Below are 16,205 nucleotides of genomic sequence, written 5' to 3' on the forward strand. Positions count from 1 at the left end.
TTGTTTATACAGCTTAATTGTCTCGGTTGAGCCTTCAGTTGTCAGTAGATTCATTATTGAACAAATATGACCGATTAATCGCGATTAAGTGCCCATTTCCAACTTAAGTAGCGTTAGCACATTTTCAGCAAGCTAGCTAGCTAGCAGACTGTTCAGAGGTAGCCCAGCTAGCAAACAGCACAAACCTTAAAGCAGCGACTAGGTTTTCAAACGTTTAGTGATTATTATGATCAACCGCACAATATAAAGGTAGAATGATTCATTATTCATTTAACAGACCCCCAGCCAACGGAGTGGAGGTCAGCTTCTTGTTCCAATTTTCCGTTCCACCTTAAATACTGCGGCCCGAGGCGCCAGAACGCAACTGTCGCACCACTTAAGGTAGAACAGGGAATTCGAATAAGAAGCTGGGACCCGTTATTGAGCGTAAACCCGAGGGAAGACGTGGCTGAAGTTAGCTTCTTATTCCAATTCCCCGAATTTTCCGTTCCACCTTAAATGGTGCAGCAGTTACATGGCGCCTAAGGCATCAGAATGTAACTGCTGCACCATTTAAGGTGGAACGGAAAATTCGAATAACAAGCTAAGTTCAGAAAGCCAGCGCTTGAGCTTTACCAGCAAACTGACAGCGAGCCTGAGTTTTCCTGTTACCCTGAGAAGCTTCAGCCTCAGCCCAGCCACAGCACGTTACCCAGCAGAAGCTGTTCAGCCATAGTTTAGTGCAGGTTGTTAGCTAGTTAACATTAAATGAACTGTTACCTTCTTTGGGTTAAACCAGCCCCTAAAGTATGAAGGCAGGAAATAAATGTCCTGTCAGTTTAATAGTCTGTTCCCCTGAACTTAATAAATCGCTCTTATTTTCACTGCAGTGACCCGTCCATAGAAACTGGTCTAAATGGCCAAATACTTTAAAATGGTATCATTCTTAAAAGAGACGGTTCTTTAAGTACTAAATGTTGTGGTTCTATTTAGAACCACAAGTTCTATATTTAACTGTCTTGTGCTTCAATGGTTTTCTGAACTGTGAAGTGGTTCTTCAGATTGATGGAGGATGTGTTCTATATGGTCCTATATGGCACCTTTTGGAAAATATTTCTATAGAGCACCAAAAACCACTGCGTTTGGAGCCTTGAAGAACCATCTTTTTTAAGAGTGTACAGTAAAATAATAAGAATAATATAATATAAAAATAAGAGTCCTGAGGCTCTACACATCGTGTTCAGGTTGGATCCATTGGATGGCGAGCCAAGCCCAGACCCTTGAACCTGAGGTTTTTCTGCATGCAGTGAATTGAACCCATTGATTCCAAGACTCGTTCACCACTGGCACTGAGTCGCTTTACTGCGCAGTGCGGCTAAAACCTGCATCTCCACAGTCGTGAGGCTCTACACTTGCTCAATCCTGGTGAATCCCTTGGACGTGGACAGTGATTTTCCTAAGTAAACAAAATATTGAACTGAGAACTGTGATCACTTTGAAAGATTTGTGGGTGAATATTTGATTTCCCTATTTGTGACAATTTGGAATATTTGTTTTATTTCAATTACCCGGGTAATAGTTTTGTATGTCTAACACCACCAGTTTTTCTTTGCTATATATTTTATATTGAATGGAAGTGTTATTTCCTCCTTCCAAGCGTGCTTCTCATGGTTCAGCGTGGTCTTTTACTCATTTGGTCGCCTGGCTCTGGAGTCCAGACTGGCATCTTTTCTGATCGGCCCAACTGGGAAGTATTCCATCTGACTTGTACACAGTCATTTAACCAGTGAACCAAATGACTAGAACTGTACCCTCAATAGGGGTTACATCATATAATAAACGGCTGATAATGTCATAAAATCCTCCTCCAGTAATATAATAACACTTTAACTCATGATGTGGTGAGTGTGATAAAGTGCGTGTCATGTCTACCGGATCGGTATCCACAAAATACACTTTATGGGTAGTGTTGGGCGATTAGCCTTGGGCACGGGATGAGCCGAATGTAAAAATTGCAGGAAAGTAGAGGATCCTTTAGAGTGGGAATTTATTTCCACCACAACAGTGCGAGTATTTACAAGCGCACAAGACAAAAAAATAATAAACAAACAAAAACAAATAACCTCTCATCAGAGAATTAAGACTAAATGACTACAAAGTCATGAAAGTCACAAACAATGGATAGACTGTCTACCACAGTCTAGCTCAGTGTCAGCCATCCAACCTCCCTCTAACCTCCATATCAGGTAGGTATTTATATGCTAAGCACCTCCCCTGAACATACCATGTTTGATAACAGGTAAGTTACATAATCAGTATATACACAAAAAGTACAATAAACAATAAACATGGGCAAAGGTAAAATCAAACATATTCCCAATGTCCAATAAAACCTCAGCAGTACATTATAACCCCAGCACAATTAATAATGCACATTGTCCCCGTTCATGTAGGTCCACCAGCCCCCTCCCCTTCTACAGAGGATGAACTCACCCAGGTAAGTATAAGCAGAGCTAACCCATAGGTACTCTTTTAGAACCCCACAGGTAAGTATGAACAGTGCCCAATTACAACAGGTAAGTATGCACACACAGGTTACTTAGATGGTAATGTGTAGGGATGAAATTACATTATACACTGTTTATGACTTTATAAAATGAATTGAGAAAAATTTAATCACAATGTAAACACTTTAAATCTTTTAATAACTCACTTAAGTCTGTTTCAATTAATTAAAGAATAATGTAATCACCTGAAAGTTTAATCCAAAAGTGTAATAAATTGACTGGATTAATAATCTGACCACCTTTCCGGTCATTTTGAGTGTGTCTTCTATCTGTTTAAACTGTTTGTTAACTAGTAACTGAACGTCGTGATAAACAAAGAGTTTTTCTTTCGATCTTTCACAGCTTTTCTTAGTTTCTTCCACTCAGTTCAGGAAACAGCGTCTCTGCTCTCAAAGGAACAAACACAGTTTCTAAATCTCCAAACACAGAGTGACCATTTATCACCCTCACTATGGAGCTGCACTCACAGCTCTGATGGGGCTGATAAATGTGTTTTAAATGCAAGTTGTTTTTAAATGAATTCGTTTTCTCTGCAGTTTCTATTTTTGGAGAGTTTGAATATTTTCTGTTGTATCTTTGATCAGTGAGATCACAGACGAGTTTAGTCTGATTGATCAGGACAGACTAAATATTTCTCCTCTGCTGCTTCATCAGAGCCCAGATTACACCAACAGCTGAACAGAGGACTTTTACTGGTGGTTCTACATGAGCAGCCCAGCACTGTCTGCTTGGATGGAGCTGGAAGTATTAAGAGTGTTATTAATTATTAAGGGAGTGAGAGATTTACAGCGTCTTTTAGGACCGACAGCCTGGCTGCAGTACACAGACTCCACTCACTGGATCTTCAGCAGTATAATCTTCTGTATGATTAGACAGAATTAAGACCAAAGGAGAACGACTGTAGTGGCTGTATATTTAGAAATAAGTTCACACGTCCTCTACAGGGAACTTAAACACAGCACTTTCCTGCAGATTTACTGAATGATTCATATTTACTTGCTAAGTTTAACCTGTTGGAAGAAATAAAAATATAACAAGGAGCCATAACTTTCGCACAGGCCACATGTCTTCTGCTTTTTTCAATGGATTAAATTCAGCAACAAAACAGCACACACACACACACACACACACACACACACACAGACACACACATACACACACACATACACAGACACACACACACACAGACACACACATACACACACACATACACACACTCACACACAAACACACATGCACACACACACACACACACACACACACACACACACACACACAGACATACACACACACACAGACATACACACAGGCACACATACACACACACACACACACACACACACACACACACACACACACACACACACACACACACACACACACACACACACACACACACACACACACACACACAGACACACATACCCAGGGATGTGATGGTACCACAGCAGTGACTCTCAGCACCTTTTGTTCTGAGAGTCTACAGGTCTGGTAGGTTTCGCTGTTCACATAAAAGAGTGCACATCTCTGACTGGAGAGTCTATGATGTCACTACATAAACTCCCATATGTTTCAGCTTCTATCATTTCATGTAATTCATGCACTAATTGTCTGAATGAGTAGTAGGCTTTGCCTTTGACCTCTAACTTGATACATGTGTTAACAAACTGATGGTCAGTTATAATGTAGTCCAGGCCATAACAGAACATTTATGATCAATGACTAACATTAAAGCACTGAACTTGGTGCTGCTTGAGTTTGTTCTGCAGAGATGAGAATAAGAGAACAAGACGATGCAGGATCAGCTGAGAATTACAGTCACTGGACAGGAAAGTGAATCTGCATCAGAATAGAAGAGGAGCTTTAAAGACATCTGGGACACTATATTGAGTCTGAGTGATGAGTGTGTCTCTCTCTGGCTTTCAGTTTCATTCTTACTGATGTATTAGTTCATTTTTACCAGGAGTGCTGGATGATTATCAGTTGGTAAAACGTGTCTGAAATGGAAAATTATGAAATGTGTCGTTATTTATTCCTTCATTAATGCAGGACACAAAACTACTCTTTGCATTGCTGATCACAGAGGTTGTGATATATCTGTGCCGGGATCTGTGGTGGTCAGTAAATGAGTCTGAGATCAAATGTGACAGTGGATGCTGTGGAGTGGGTAAGGGCTGTGGAAGACCAGCTGCAGGCTGCAGTGAGACTGTGCTTAAGTTCACACATCCTTATCTAACGTAAACTCACAAAATCCTGCTCCCTAAAATACCTGTACTTTGTATTCCAGGATGTCCAGAACTAGTAGCAGCTTTTACTCAGAGAAGGAGAAGCTTGTCTCACTTCCTCTGGATCTCCACCTGATCAGCGTCACTATAGCTGTTAAATCATTTAATCAGTGTGATTAATATGATAGAATATGTGACGATTCAGCCTTGTGTTAGTATTGATCATTTAACCTGGACAGTAAGAAACCCTGAAGTTAAAGTGAGTGAAAAACAAAACCCAATATTTCTGTCTGGGGTTTAAACATTTTGCTGCTTTAATATATTCTAAATCTAATATATATAATAATCATATATTCTAAACTTCATTTATCTGTTAGTAATAAGTTTGGATGTTGGGCTGCCTGAAGGAAGTGGCTCCATTTTCACACAACGATTTGAAACAATGTCTATCAAGTAATTCTCTATTCCCCATTTCATAGATCTTTACTGATCTGTAATTCAGCATTGTGTCCTAATTTAAATGCTTTCTGAGTGACTTGAACTCTGGGTGTGACGATGAATAAGCTCTATTCTTAGGTGCTGTGGTTTCCTCCAGCAGAAGTATGGTCCCATTGGCCTGTAGAGATTTTGGCAATTTTATAACTTTGTTTTGGAAACACTACAGTCACTACAGTCAAAATGACAAGACAGGAGATCTGTGGGGACTTGTGTGTCTGATTTCTACAGATATTGCTCATAAAGGCAAACTGATATATTGAAAACTGGCTGGCTCAAATTTGCTGATTCACCTTTACCCCATGAAAGACTTGTGCTGAATTAGCCATGGAAGTCCAATATGAGAGCATCTCTAGGTGACCTTTTAAAATAAGGAGATATCTTCCTTGTGCAACAGTCCAACTGGGAGATACAAGTCAACTGCCGTTTCAGTCAGGGATCCCTCTCTCACTGGCAATCACCAGCTGCTCTCAACAGTAGAAAGGGTTTAACTGAAAACACTGGGATTTAAAACTATCACAAAACTAAAAGGCATTTTGGGAACTGGGTCTGGAAGCGGTTCTTCAGTCTTTGTTAAGTTTAAGTTTAAGTGATACTGTTTTGATCCCACAACCGGGGAAATTCCATCTCCGCATTTAACCCATCCATGCAAGTGAAACACCACATACACACTAGTGAACACACACACTAGGGGGCAGTGAGCACACTTGCCCGGAGCGGTGGGCAGCCCTATCCACGGCGCCCGGGGAGCAGTTGGGGGTCAGGTGTCTTGCTCAAGGACACCTCAGTCATGGACTGTCGGCGCTGGGGATTGAACCGGCAACCTTCCGGTCACAGGGCCATATCCCTAACCTCCAGCCCACGACTGCCCCCCCCCCCCCAAAAAAAATAAATAAATAAAAAAATAAAAAGAAGGACGTTAGGACGGTGGAGAGAGGCACCTCTGTAGGCATGGAGGGAAACTGGCAGCAGCAGATGTGACAGATCTACAAAATCTCCACTGTAAAACCAGCATGTTACCAGACATAATATAGACCTAACTGTAAATGGACAGATACACCAATCAGTCATAACATCATGACCACCTCCTTGTTTCTACACTCATTGTCCATTTTATCAGCTCCGCTTACTGTTTAGGTGGTCAGGACCCCCACAGGACCACCACAGAGCAGGTATTATTGGAGTGGTGGATCATTATCAGCACTACAGTGACACTGAAGTGATGATGCTGGGTTAGTATGTGTTGTGCTGGTACGAGTGGATCAGACACAGCAGTGCTGCTGGAGTTTTTAAACACTGTGTCCACTCACTGTCCACTCTATTAGATGCACCTGTGCTGTTGGTCCACCCTGTGGATGTAAAGCCTGAGACGATAGCTTGTCTCTTGCTGTACAGTATGAGATACTTATCCTCTAGTCCTTCATTGGTGGTCACAGGACGCTGCCCACAGGACTCTGTTGGCTGGATATTTTTGGTTGGTGGACGATTCTCAGTCCAGCAGCGACACTGTGATGTTTGAAAACTCCAGCAGCACTGCTGTGTCTATGTCCTGTGGGGGTCCTGAACACTGAAGAACAGGGTAACAGAGTATCAGAGAAACAGATGGACTACAGTCTGTAACTGTAGAACTACAAAGTGCAGCTATACAGTAAGTGGACCTGATAAACTGGATAATGAGCGCAGAAACAAGGAGGTGGTCATAGAGTCATGGCTGATCGGTGTCTGTGGTCAGTGAGATGGACGAAAAACGAAGGGAGGCATTTTCAAGGATCCAAACCGCTAGCTATCGCTGTCATGTCCAGATTCCACCAGTCAGCAGAACCAATAATAATAGGACATAGTAGAAGAAGAACCTACAACTACAATGATATGCGGAATTATTAGCCTTAGTATTGTTCATATTACTCTTTTATTAAGATTTATTAAAGAAAGCTTATGTTTAGCATTGAAAGCTTAATGGTCATATTGTACAATTCTAAGAGCTAAGAGTCAGCACATGAGGCTGTGTGCTGACTAATGGTGGAATACACAAGGACGTCAGATAACAGGAAATACCTCGAAGCTGATAGTAGTAGACACTGGGATTAGCACACCACACATGTGGTTCATCTGGTCAGATAAGCAGCCATTGTCTGGAAAACGGGGGAGTTGATAAACACAGGGAATACCTTAAGCTGACCTTGCAGACGCGCTCACGTCTCGAGTGCATCCTTAAACTTTTATGGTATAGATTGGTGAGCTGGGCTAACGCACACATTGGAGGCTTGATGGAATCTACTGATATCTTGGGTAAGGAAGGAGCTGTCATGCGACTATATAAAAGGGAGTCAGATGAGAAGGGGTCAGAGCTTACTTGGGAGATACATGATGCATGTTCTCTGTTTGTAACCTCTCCAGAATTCTGTAATAAAACCGTTTGTTTCACTTCAGTCTGATCTACTCGTCTCATTTGTTTTGCATCAATGAACACGCAGGACTGGTTTCGTCCACAGATATGACAATAAACTGCAGTGAACGTGTCGCTGTTCATGTAAATTTGTGCTTAAAATCAGGAGGAAATATGAGGCAAAAGGTATTTACAATATATAATCACTCTTTCCTCATAGTTTACATGTTTAATGTGTAAGACCTGGATTCTGTTTACTGTAATGATCTAATGATTTAGAAACCTGGACTCATCTGAGAGCTCCATGTTTCAGATTATTAATGAACTGCTGCCATCTAGAGTAGAAAACACACAGTGAGAATAGATCATCTGACTGACTCCTCCTTTTCAAAGCTCCTCCTCCTCTACACCTCCTCTCCCTGTTGGAGGAAGTGAACCTCATCCTGTCTCCTGATCTTCATTCTGCTTTCACTTCACTCAGAGACGCCAGTGAGGAGCTTTTAAACAGTGACTGTATGTGTTTGTTTCTTGCTGTGTGATTCTGAAAGGAGCTAAAACTCACTCAGTGGGTTGAAGGGCTACGGTGGCTGATTCTCCACTGAGCTGCTCTGATCATTACAGACGTCCTGAAAGTGAAAGTGGAGTTTGGACTGAAGGAGCCATTACAGAGAAACAGCACAGCAGCAGATGGAGGAAATGACTGCTAGAAACCCTCTTTCAGAAGAAGAGCTTTCATGTCCTGTGTGCTGTGACATCTTCAGGGATCCTGTTGTTCTGTCGTGCAGCCACAGTGTGTGTAAAACCTGCCTGCAGAAGTTCTGGGAAACTAAGGGGTCTCGAGAATGTCCAGTTTGTAGAAGAAGATCCTCAAGGGAACTTCCTCCCAGTAACCTCGTACTGAAGAACGTGTGTGAGGCTCTTCTGGAGAGCAGGAGTCAAAGATCTTCAGCAGGTTCTGAGGGGCTCTGCGTTCTGCACAATGAGAAACTCAAACTCTTCTGTCTGGATGATCAGCAGCCTGTGTGTGTGGTGTGTCAGACTTCAAAGAAACACAAAAGTCATGACTTCTGTCCAGTAGATGAAGCTGTGACTGAGTTTAAGGTAGGACACGTCAAATATTTTGAAATGTTAAATGTAACAAACTAATAGTCTGAATCAGTTCAGTACCAGATCAGCCTGTTATGTGTGCTAAAGGTAAAGTCAGTCAGTGGGTGTGGTTTCAGGCCAAACAGCACGAGTGAATTATCAGTCAGAAAAATGCTCTGTTGTTAAATTCATTATGACGGTCAATGTAAAATGTAAACTTACAGAAATACAGAATTACTCTCCACTGGACAAACATGAAAAAGTCTCTTCTAGTTCTGAAGCAGAGAGTAAAACTGCTGTTATTCTCTATTCAACTGTAGTTTGTAGGACAACTATTACAGTTAAACAGCTAAACTGATCACTCATCACTCATTTAGACGTCACTCATCTGAACTGTTGTTTGATTCCAGGATAAACTCAAGTCTGCTTTGAACCCTCTACAGAAGAATCTGACAGTCTTAGAGGAAGCTAAACGAGACTATGACCAAACAGCCGCCCACATTAAGGTGAAACATCATCTTGAACTGTGAAACATATTGCTGAGGTCATGTTTCTGATGAGGGTCCACTTCTCTTGTAGGTGGTAAACGCTTGTAGATCATCTGTTAGAGTTTGTGTTTCCTAATTACCTCTCATTCCAGACGCAGGCCCAGCACACAGAGAGGCAGATAAAGGAGGAGTTTGAGAAGCTTCACCAGTTTCTAAGAGATGAAGAAGCAGCAAGGATAGCTGCACTGAAGGAGGAAGAGGAGCAGAAGGGTCAGATGATGAGGAGGAAGATTGAGGAGATGAATGGAGAAATATCAGCTCTTTCAGACACAATCAGGAACATAGAGAAGGAGATGGAGGCTGAGGACGTTCTGTTCTTACAGGTAAGAAATTCCTTCTTTCTTTCTTTCTTTCTTTCTTTCTTTCTTTCTTTCTTTCTGTCTTTCTTTCTTTCTTTCTTTCTTTCTTTCTTTCTTTCTTTCTTTCTTACTTTCTTTTACTTGTACATACAAAACACTCCTTCTTTTCTCTTTCCAGCTTTATTGTTGTATTAAATAAAATGTGGGTTGTTTGTTTTAGTATGAAAGGGGAGGATCTCCATGAAGATCTGTCTACAGCCTAATTAGAACTTTTCTGAGATTTCCACCAACATTAGCCAGACTGTTGACATGAAGGAGAAAGCTCCTTTACATTAACCCAAACCAACTCTGCGTACCTCTGTAAAGCCTGTGTCCACTCAGCGCAGGCACAACATACAGAATGCTTATAGCAGCAGTTCTTCAGGTCGACTGCAGGGCTGAGAATGAGTCTTGATATGAATTTCACTGCAGTTCAGAAAGTGAATGTCAACTGAGGAATGAATGAAACTCCAGTGTAAATATCGGAATTCATTTAACTCACAAGGTAAGAAGTTAGTTATAGAGCTAATGACACAAAGTCCTTATAGGGAAGTCTGTCCTCTTGATGGCATCTTTACAACGTCCCTGGGCAGGGATTTCCAGTCATAACAGACTAGACTCTTCTCTCTTTGCCGTTACATTCTGCCAGCCCAAAGATCCCAGGATGAGTTAATAGGAAGCTTTAATTGTCTCCTCCACACGATGATCAGCAAACAGAAACAGGCGTTGAATACGTGTGTTTGGGTGTGTAGAGGTGTGTTTGGTTTCTGTAAATCAGAGAACAAACAAAAAGCTCGACTGCAGAACACGATATTTACTCAAATGTGTAAATTATTCATTATTAGATGTTAATAAAACAGTCCAGCTAATATACTGAATTCTCTAGTTCTATTAATAATCAGTGCAAATTCACTGAGAGCCAAAGTAGAATTAATAACATCTCACTAATCTCCACTGACTTTAGCAGAGTCAGCACATTTCACAGGGAACAACACCAGAAGCCCCATAAACGATTATTACAGCTTCATTAATGCTCACAGAGCCACAGACACCAAGTAGAGTACAGTACTGAGCTCTGCTGGGAGGAATCTCATCTTCTGACTCTGTATCTGATCATCAGCGGAGCTTCTCCTGGATCCTCTGAACGTTCCGGCTCTGCCGCCTCATCATCCACAAACCTGCTGCTTGTTGTTAGTTTGGCTCTGGTTCTGTTGTTGGTGGTTCTCCTGTAATTCTTAGCCGTGTTTCCAAGTGAGCCTCATTAGATCTGTGTCTGTTTTTCACGACTGGTTGATGGATTTGCTCGTCGGTCTAGTTTGTGGTCCCTGCCTCTCAAAATCCATCCAGTCAAACTCCTTTATCAACATCTGACTGATTAGATTTATTAATAAATAACAAACATACTGAGTTTTATTAAGTAGTTATTTAGAAGGTAAAGTTTTATTGAGATGAAATGATGGATAACGTCACTAACTTGGCTGTTTGCTGGTGTTTGTGTGTTTCATATGAAAAACTCCTGAAAAGTCTCTTCACTTTTAACTACAATGTTCTTTTCGTTTCCCTCTCAGAACTTCAAGTCCACAGAGAAACAGTGAGTAAATGTCAGACCACACATTTTATCTAATGCTACAGTAATTATTACATTAAATCTACAGTATATTGTGTTTATTGTAAATATGAGTGTATTCTAATGAAATGGGGGGGAATAAGGACCGTGTGTTAATGTTGTAGTGATGAGAACAGAAGCAGAAATATTTATTTAACAGAAACTACAGAATTATTGACTCTCCAGACAATAAATGTGATCAAATATTGATATTTAGTGAAATAAATGACAGGCTGTAAAGTTTCTACAGTGATATATTTCACACAGTCTTCTGTTCTCAGAGCTCAGCTCACACCAAAGGATCCAGAGAAGACATCAGGAGCTCTGATCAATGTTGGGAAGCACCTTTCCAACCTGAAGTTCAGAGTGTGGGAGAACATGCAGGAGGTTCTCCAGTACAGTAAGTTCTGTTTCTCTTAGGGTTGATCTCTCACACACAGCCTGCTTCTGCACTAATGACACACTGTTTATAAACTATTAGTAACATGTTATCATGTTCTCTTTATTCAGGGGGTATAAAGGAGACTGAAACTGTACTTAAGTGAAAGTATGAATACTGTACTGTGCAGAAATCTCACTCAGATAAACGGGAAGTGTGGAGATAAAATAAACTCCAGTTAAAGAAGAAGAATCAGATTTTAATCCAATTGATTAAAAAATTAAATACAATTTTAACGTCTTTTTTAATTCTGTCAAATAATTTTTCCATGTAAGTTTAATTTATGAGAAATAATTTCTCTCATTGTAATTGTGTTACTAATCCAATTAAACATTAAAAATATTATGTATAAATTGAATCTGAACAGAATTTTAAACTCTTGAAACATTAATTTCATTAATTCATAAAAAATATGATCGAGATAGAATTTTATCATTTATAGTAAAACTTTATAATTTTCAATAAGACAGTAATAAAAATGTTTTCTATTCTTTGTAACGATGTTAATCAGTAAAATGAAACAATAATAATAAAGTCACTCAAAAACTATTTGACTTTCAAAAGACAAATAATCCAAAAAAGACCATAAAACAAACGAATCAAATTAAAATGATTAATGTTTAAAAATGTTTTTGTGCTTTTTCACTTTTTAGTGTAAGAAAATAATACAATATTTTATTAATTAAACATTTTTATTCTTGTGTTTTTAATAAAAATACAACACTAAAATTATATTTCATACTGACATTGAGGTAAATATCAATTTTATAAATGGATAAAATTTAAATAATGAAAATACTAATTTTATGCGTTAATGTAAAAAAGTATTTTCATAAATATTATATTAGATTATTAGATTATATAAATTACACAGAAATATTAAGTGGATTTCATTCTTCATTTTCGTCTTCATATTATTATTATTATTATTATTATTATTATTATTATTATTATTATTATTATTATTACTAAATCTAAGTAAATAATATGCTTAGGTCTAAAGGAGTCACTCAAAAAAGAAATTATTTAACCTTTAAAAGAAAATGAATCCAGAAAAGACAGAAATAAATCAGATTAAATCAGATTTTTATAAAACAAATTTGTTTTTTTTCACTTGTTTATATTTTTATTGTAAAACAAAAAACAGCAAAATATTTAAAAAAAATTTAACTTTATACTTGTTTTGCTTTTAATCCAAACACAACAATGAAATTATATTTAATATTGAAATGGAGGCAAATATCAATTTCACTCCTATTGATAAAAGAAAAATATTTAAAATATTAATTTCATGTGTTAATTAAAAAGTGTGATTACATTAATTATACAAGACTATTGCAGTAATTTATTATTATTATTATTATTATTATTATTATTATTTTATTTATTTATTTTTTATTATTAAATCTGGATCACATTAACTGGATCAGGAAATGTGTGGACATCAGATTTTGATCATTTGATGGAGAGAGAAAATGGACTGTTTTATAATTTATAATAATAATTTATTGTAATAATTAATAAAATATAAAACGCATCACAAAATGATCTGAAAGTCCGTGAGAGTGAAGATGTTGATGGACGTTCAGCTCTGTGAGTGAATCCCTACAGAAAAATGCTGCACTCAGATCAGATCAGTCACTGGACTGTAATGACCACTCACTACTGAACATGCACTTTAGTGCTGCTCTGAACTGAACATCAACATTTAGTCCAGGATTAAAGTTGATCTGAGTTCTGGAATCTACCTCTAAAGCTGTTTCACTCACAGTAATGAAAACAGTCTGTAGAGGTGAAACATTTACAGAAACGAGAGAAAAACATGATGTTTCATTGTGTTCTCTCTCCTCAGCCCCTGTTACTCTGGACCCCAACACTGCACATCCAGACCTCCACCTGTCTGATGATCTCACTGCTGTAGAAATCAGAGAGCAGAGTTCATCACTTCCTGATAATCCAGAGAGATTTGATAAGTGGTGGTCTGTTCTGGGTTCTGAGGGTTTTAACTCAGGGATTCACTGCTGGGACGTCCAGGTTGGAGACAGTGAAAACTGGTCACTGGGTGTGACCACAGAGTCTGGACCAAGAAAAGGAAACTCTGTCAGGGGTTCAGTGTGGAGGCTGGACTACATTAAAAGCAGTAATACAATCTGGATTCGCTGTCCAGGACAGTCACGTCACTCCTTCACCCCTAAAGAGAAGCCGCAGAGGGTCAGAGTGCAGCTGGACTGGGACAGGGGGAAAGTGACCTTCACTGATCTTCTAACTAACACACACCTGCACACTATAACAGACACTTTCACTCAGAGAGTTTTACCGATTTTCTATAATTATTCTGTTCATCCTCTGAGGATCTTACCAGTGAAGACGTCAGTAACAGTGGAGCAGCACAGTTAAAGCTGAAGCTGCTTAGAATGAACATTTATAAGGTAGTGAGTGTCTGAATTATGATCATAAGAATATGTCACTGCATGTATATTTTAAATAATGTGTTTGTACCGCTCCATCCTGACATGTCTGAGTGAAATAAAATGCTGGTTTAAAGTGTCACAGAGTGGCTCCTGATATCATGACAGCATTAGAAACGTTCTCTGAGTGAGATTTCACTCGTTTTCAGTGGAGATTTTATTTCTCCATCATCCTGCATTTTTCTCCATCATCAGATCTTTAAAGCTCTGCTGTGGTTCAGAGATTAATAGTAAAAAACCGCCAGTCAGACTTTTGTGGGGTTTGCGCGTGAGAAGAGTCGCTTTTTGATGAAGGGTGTCAGTCCAGCAAGGTGACCAGTTATGAGCAGCTCCGTGAAGTCGCTCTGCAGATCAGCGCATTGAGCGATGGGCGTTGATGGTTCAGGAGCTCAACCTTGACATTCGCTGTAAGAAGGGAAGGGACAATGTGGCCGATGCTCGATCTCGTTCATTAGAGTCTCTTTATTAGACCAACATGGGATGTTGTTTGGTGGTGGGAGCGCAGCGTCCTGTGAGCGGAGCTTCCCTTTTCCCTCGCTTTCCCTCAGTGTTCTCAGCTGGACCTTGTTGCTGCGAGACTGACGTCTCGGTTTTCCCGGCGTAAGATTGGCTGTTCCTGCTGGTGCCCGGGGGGCGTGCCTGGGGGGGGGGGGGCTCTGGGGAACAACTCCTTCTTAAGTGGAGCTTCATGTTCAGACTGAAGTCGTTTGTTCTGTCCGTTTTCCTCCACGTGAACAGACGTGCAGTCATTTTCTACCTTTACTTAAATTCCGAGTGAGGCGGTTTGTCGGACTTTCATTGTTTATTCAGCTTAATTGTCTCGGTTGAGCCTTCAGTTGTCAGTAGATTCATTATTGAACAAATATGATCGATTAATCGCGATTAAGTGCCCATTTCCAACTTAAGTAGCGTTAGCACATTTTCAGCAAGCTAGCTAGCTAGCAGACTGTTCAGAGGTAGCCCAGCTAGCAAACAGCACAAACCTTAAAGCAGCGACTAGGTTTTCAAACGTTTAGTGATTATTATGATCAACCACACAATATAAAGGTAGAATGATTCATTATTCATTTAACAGACCCCCAGCCAACGGAGTGGAGGTCAGCTTCTTGTTCCAATTGTCCGTTCCACCTTAAATACTGCGGCCCGAGGCGCCAGAACGCAACTGTCGCACCGCTTAAGGTAGAACAGGGAATTCGAATAAGAAGCTGGGACCCGTTATTGAGCGTAAACCCGAGGGAAGACGTGGCTGAAGTTAGCTTCTTATTCCAATTCCCCGAATTTTCCGTTCCACCTTAAATGGTGCAGCAGTTACATGGCGCCTAAGGCATCAGAATGTAACTGCTGCACCATTTAAGGTGGAACTGAAAATTCGAATAACAAGCTAAGTTCAGAAAGCCAGCGCTTGAGCTTTACCAGCAAACTGACAGCGAGCCTGAGTTTTCCTGTTACCCTGAGAAGCTTCAGCCTCAGCCCAGCCACAGCACGTTACCCAGCAGAAGCTGTTCAGCCATAGTTTAGTGCAGGTTGTTAGCTAGTTAACATTAAATGAACTGTTACCTTCTTTGGGTTAAACCAGCCCCTAAAGTATGAAGGCAGGAAATAAATGTCCTGTCAGTTTAATAGTCTGTTCCCCTGAACTTAATAAATCGCTCTTATTTTCACTGCAGTGACCCGTCCATAGAAACTGGTCTAAATGACCAAACACTTTAAAATGGTATCATTCTTAAAAGAGACGGTTCTTTAAGTACTAAATGTTGTGGTTCTATTTAGAACCACAAGTTCTATATTTAACTGTCTTGTGCTTCAATGGTTTTCTGAACTGTGAAGTGGTTCTTCAGATTGATGGAGGATGTGTTGTATGTGGTCCCATATGGCACCTTTTGGAAAATATTTCTATAGAGCACCAAAAACCACTGGAGCCTTGAAGAACCATCTTTTTAAAGAGTGTACAGTAAAATAATAAGAATAATATAATATAAAAATAAGAGTCCTGAGGCTCTACACATCGTGTTCAGGTTGGATCCACTGGATGGCGAGCCAAGCCCAGACCCTTGAACCTGAGGTTTTT

At 39.8% G+C, this 16,205-nt stretch overlaps 1 protein-coding gene across 2 annotated transcripts; it reads left to right on the plus strand.

Annotated features, from left to right (window-relative positions):
• Positions 1-8,075: 8,075 nt before the first annotated feature.
• Positions 8,076-14,219, plus strand: LOC119264081 (nuclear factor 7, brain-like). 2 transcript variants are annotated; one of them, XM_037541567.1, is made up of 6 exons: positions 8,076-8,753; positions 9,149-9,244; positions 9,379-9,609; positions 11,193-11,215; positions 11,512-11,630; positions 13,522-14,219. In XM_037541567.1, the coding sequence occupies exons 1-6, from the start codon at positions 8,340-8,342 to the stop codon at positions 14,064-14,066; spliced, it is 1,428 nt and encodes a 475-aa protein (XP_037397464.1). In that variant the 5' UTR covers positions 8,076-8,339; the 3' UTR covers positions 14,067-14,219. The 2 variants fall into 2 exon arrangements, with proteins under 2 accessions (XP_037397464.1, XP_037397465.1); XM_037541568.1 differs by having other exon boundaries at positions 11,202-11,215.
• The last annotated feature ends 1,986 nt before the right edge of the window (positions 14,220-16,205 follow it).

This window comes from Pygocentrus nattereri, chromosome 9, assembly GCF_015220715.1.
Source record: "Pygocentrus nattereri isolate fPygNat1 chromosome 9, fPygNat1.pri, whole genome shotgun sequence".
Lineage (NCBI taxonomy): Eukaryota > Metazoa > Chordata > Actinopteri > Characiformes > Serrasalmidae > Pygocentrus > Pygocentrus nattereri.